The 2,352-nt window shown below is 41.9% G+C and overlaps 1 protein-coding gene across 1 annotated transcript; it reads right to left on the bottom strand.

The window, feature by feature from the left end:
* Positions 1-499: 499 nt before the first annotated feature.
* LOC139681355 (uncharacterized) lies at positions 500-2,075 on the bottom strand. The gene has a single exon (XM_071574707.1). It carries the CDS (start codon positions 2,009-2,011, stop codon positions 500-502), a length of 1,512 nt encoding a protein of 503 aa, XP_071430808.1. The 5' UTR covers positions 2,012-2,075.
* Positions 2,076-2,352: the final 277 nt, after the last annotated feature.

Genomic DNA, 2,352 nt, shown 5'->3' with positions numbered 1-2,352 from the left:
ACTGGAGTGATACCTTGTCTGGCTCCTAAGGGTAAAGGGTAAGGTTTGACATTGGTTATCAGGGAGGGAGGAAGAGCAGGGGCAGATTGTAGTAAACAGAGATGTGAGATTTCCTTTCCAAAAGCCCATATGTTTCCTTCTTCATCAGTCCAAGACTTTCCTTTAAGGAGGTCTAACCCCAATAAATTGGTAGGAAATTTACCTAAAATCATGATTGTTTCAACTGCTTTCTCCTCCCCTGGTAACCAGCATCTTACCTTTGCTGTTATCTGGGGTTGTATGTTTCCAAAAGCGTCTGCAACAAACATTCCTTTACGTGAGGGAGTGATTCCACAAGCAGATGCATCTTCAAGTTTCAAAGCAGATACCTGAGCACCAGTATCTACTAGAAAAGTGACAGGAGTTTTACGAGGACCAATAGGACAGGTTATTAGCAAGTCACCTTTAGAATTTTTGGTAAGCCTTCTAATGTAAATCCAACCTTCACCCCCCGGCTTACCTATTGAGGATGAAGCGAGGAGTTTCCCGTCATCTCCTCTATTTTCAGTTCCTCCAGGGGAGGGGTGGTAGCAGCTTTAAGGGATACCCCTTTTGCTGGCCACTCTTGAATTAATATTTCTAATTTATCTGTGGGTTGGCCATCCATTAGGGATTTAGGGATTCCCTTTTGCAAGCCTGCAATCCACAGGGTATTCCGTTTTTCCCTGTGAGTCCCCGTATTTGTGGGTGCCCCCTGCCCAGGAGAAAATGTTACTTTTCGGAGTTTTACTGGAGGAATAGTTGTTTTGCATTCTGTTCGCCGAATTGATTTAGAATCAGTAGTAACTGGAGGTACTGGACCATATTTTCTTCCATAATTAATTAACTCTTGTGCTACTTCCCCCCAGGTCCAGATTTTATTTTTATTTTCTCTGCGGTAAGCGCCAGGGCTTAAAGCAGCTTCTAAAGTGGCTGCAGCCCTTTCTTCTTTGGTGAGACTTTCTATTTGTCCCTTTAGCTGTATGCCTATGGGTTTCAAAGATTCAGGCAGGCCTCGGATGAGAGGGATCATTCTTTCAGGGTTTACCGGCAGCATCATAGGAGATTCACGTCTTGGTGTTAATTCTCTGTCATGCATCATTTGTAAACAAGCTGCCTTTTGAACACTCTCCACAATTTGATTAACATTTCCCACTATTGCGAGAGGATCTCCCCTCTCTAGGGGGCTGAGCCCCCCAGCCCAATAGGCTGCCCTTTGAGTTATAGACCATGGAGCACGGTTATCTCCTGTGGTCAGAAAAACTCCAGCTCCCCAAAATCCCTCAGCTTCTTTTTCTGATAACAAAATTTGATCACCTCCCGTGAGAGAGACTCTCCAAACATACTCAGTTTCAGATTCTTTAGGGGTTCTGCTGTATTCCTTTTTCAACTTAGCCAATTCAGTTGCTGTATAAGGAATTTCTTTTGTAGTTATTTGGGGTGTGTCATCATCTGACCCCTCATATGTATATTCAGTTTTAATCAGGGGTCGCAGGGCAATAGCCTGCTTTTCAACTTGGTCACGCAAAGGTTTTAGGTCAGAGATGGGGTATATTTCTTTAGATGACTCCAGCTCTGTTTCTTTTTTCCCTTCTTTCATTATTCTTGCATATAACTCTTCTCTGAGTACTCTAGTGGTGGCTTTTTCATTCCTTATTTCTTCTTGGAGGATATTAACAGTAGTTTTTTGTTCCTCCAGCTGCGTCTGCAAGGATTTTACTAAGTCTTGCAGGGAGTTAACCACTTCTGTGTGACTTTTTTGCTGTTGTACTTTGTGGTTAACTGCAGTAATTAATGCAGCACCTAATATTGAACACACAATAGGTTTTCCTTTACCTTTTCTAGCTCTTACCCCAGCCCGCAGGGTAGAGATCCTATGAACAATTGCTTGAATATTATACCAGTTATCTTGTGCCCACTCCATTCCTGGAGGAGATGGCTTAGCATGAAATTCATCTAATAGATTTATAAGCGCTTGCACATCATTTTCCATATTACCACAAATTTGGAGTGAATACGTTTCCAGGGGGTACCTCTTGAAAGTTACAGCAAAATTTCCCAAATTTTTCACTCCTCTCCCTGGAAAGGTACCTCTTAAAAGTTAATTTGTAAAGTTAAACAACAAGTCGGAGCGATCTTCTTCAGGGAGCCCCTCTTAAAAGTTACAGAAAATTTTCCAAAGTCTCGCTCCTTCCCCTAAAGAGTTACCTCTTAAAAGTTACCATGTGCACATTAACTTCAAAAAACAAGGCAAAAACAACCAAACACACAAACAAACAAATTTGTAATGTCAAAGTCCTAAAGTCACAGTCTTAAAGTCAGAAAGGAAGGTAC

The sequence above is a fragment of the Pithys albifrons genome, chromosome 20, assembly GCF_047495875.1.
Source record: "Pithys albifrons albifrons isolate INPA30051 chromosome 20, PitAlb_v1, whole genome shotgun sequence".
Taxonomy (NCBI): domain Eukaryota; kingdom Metazoa; phylum Chordata; class Aves; order Passeriformes; family Thamnophilidae; genus Pithys; species Pithys albifrons.
The sequence above is the reverse complement of the archived record's forward strand: the minus strand, read 5'-3'. Positions and strand labels throughout refer to the sequence as shown.

Bases quoted from the DNA above. Each gene is read 5' to 3' on its own strand.
- LOC139681355 (XM_071574707.1), bottom strand. From the start codon at position 2,011: ATGGAAAATGATGTGCAAGCGCTTATAAATCTATTAGATGAATTTCAT.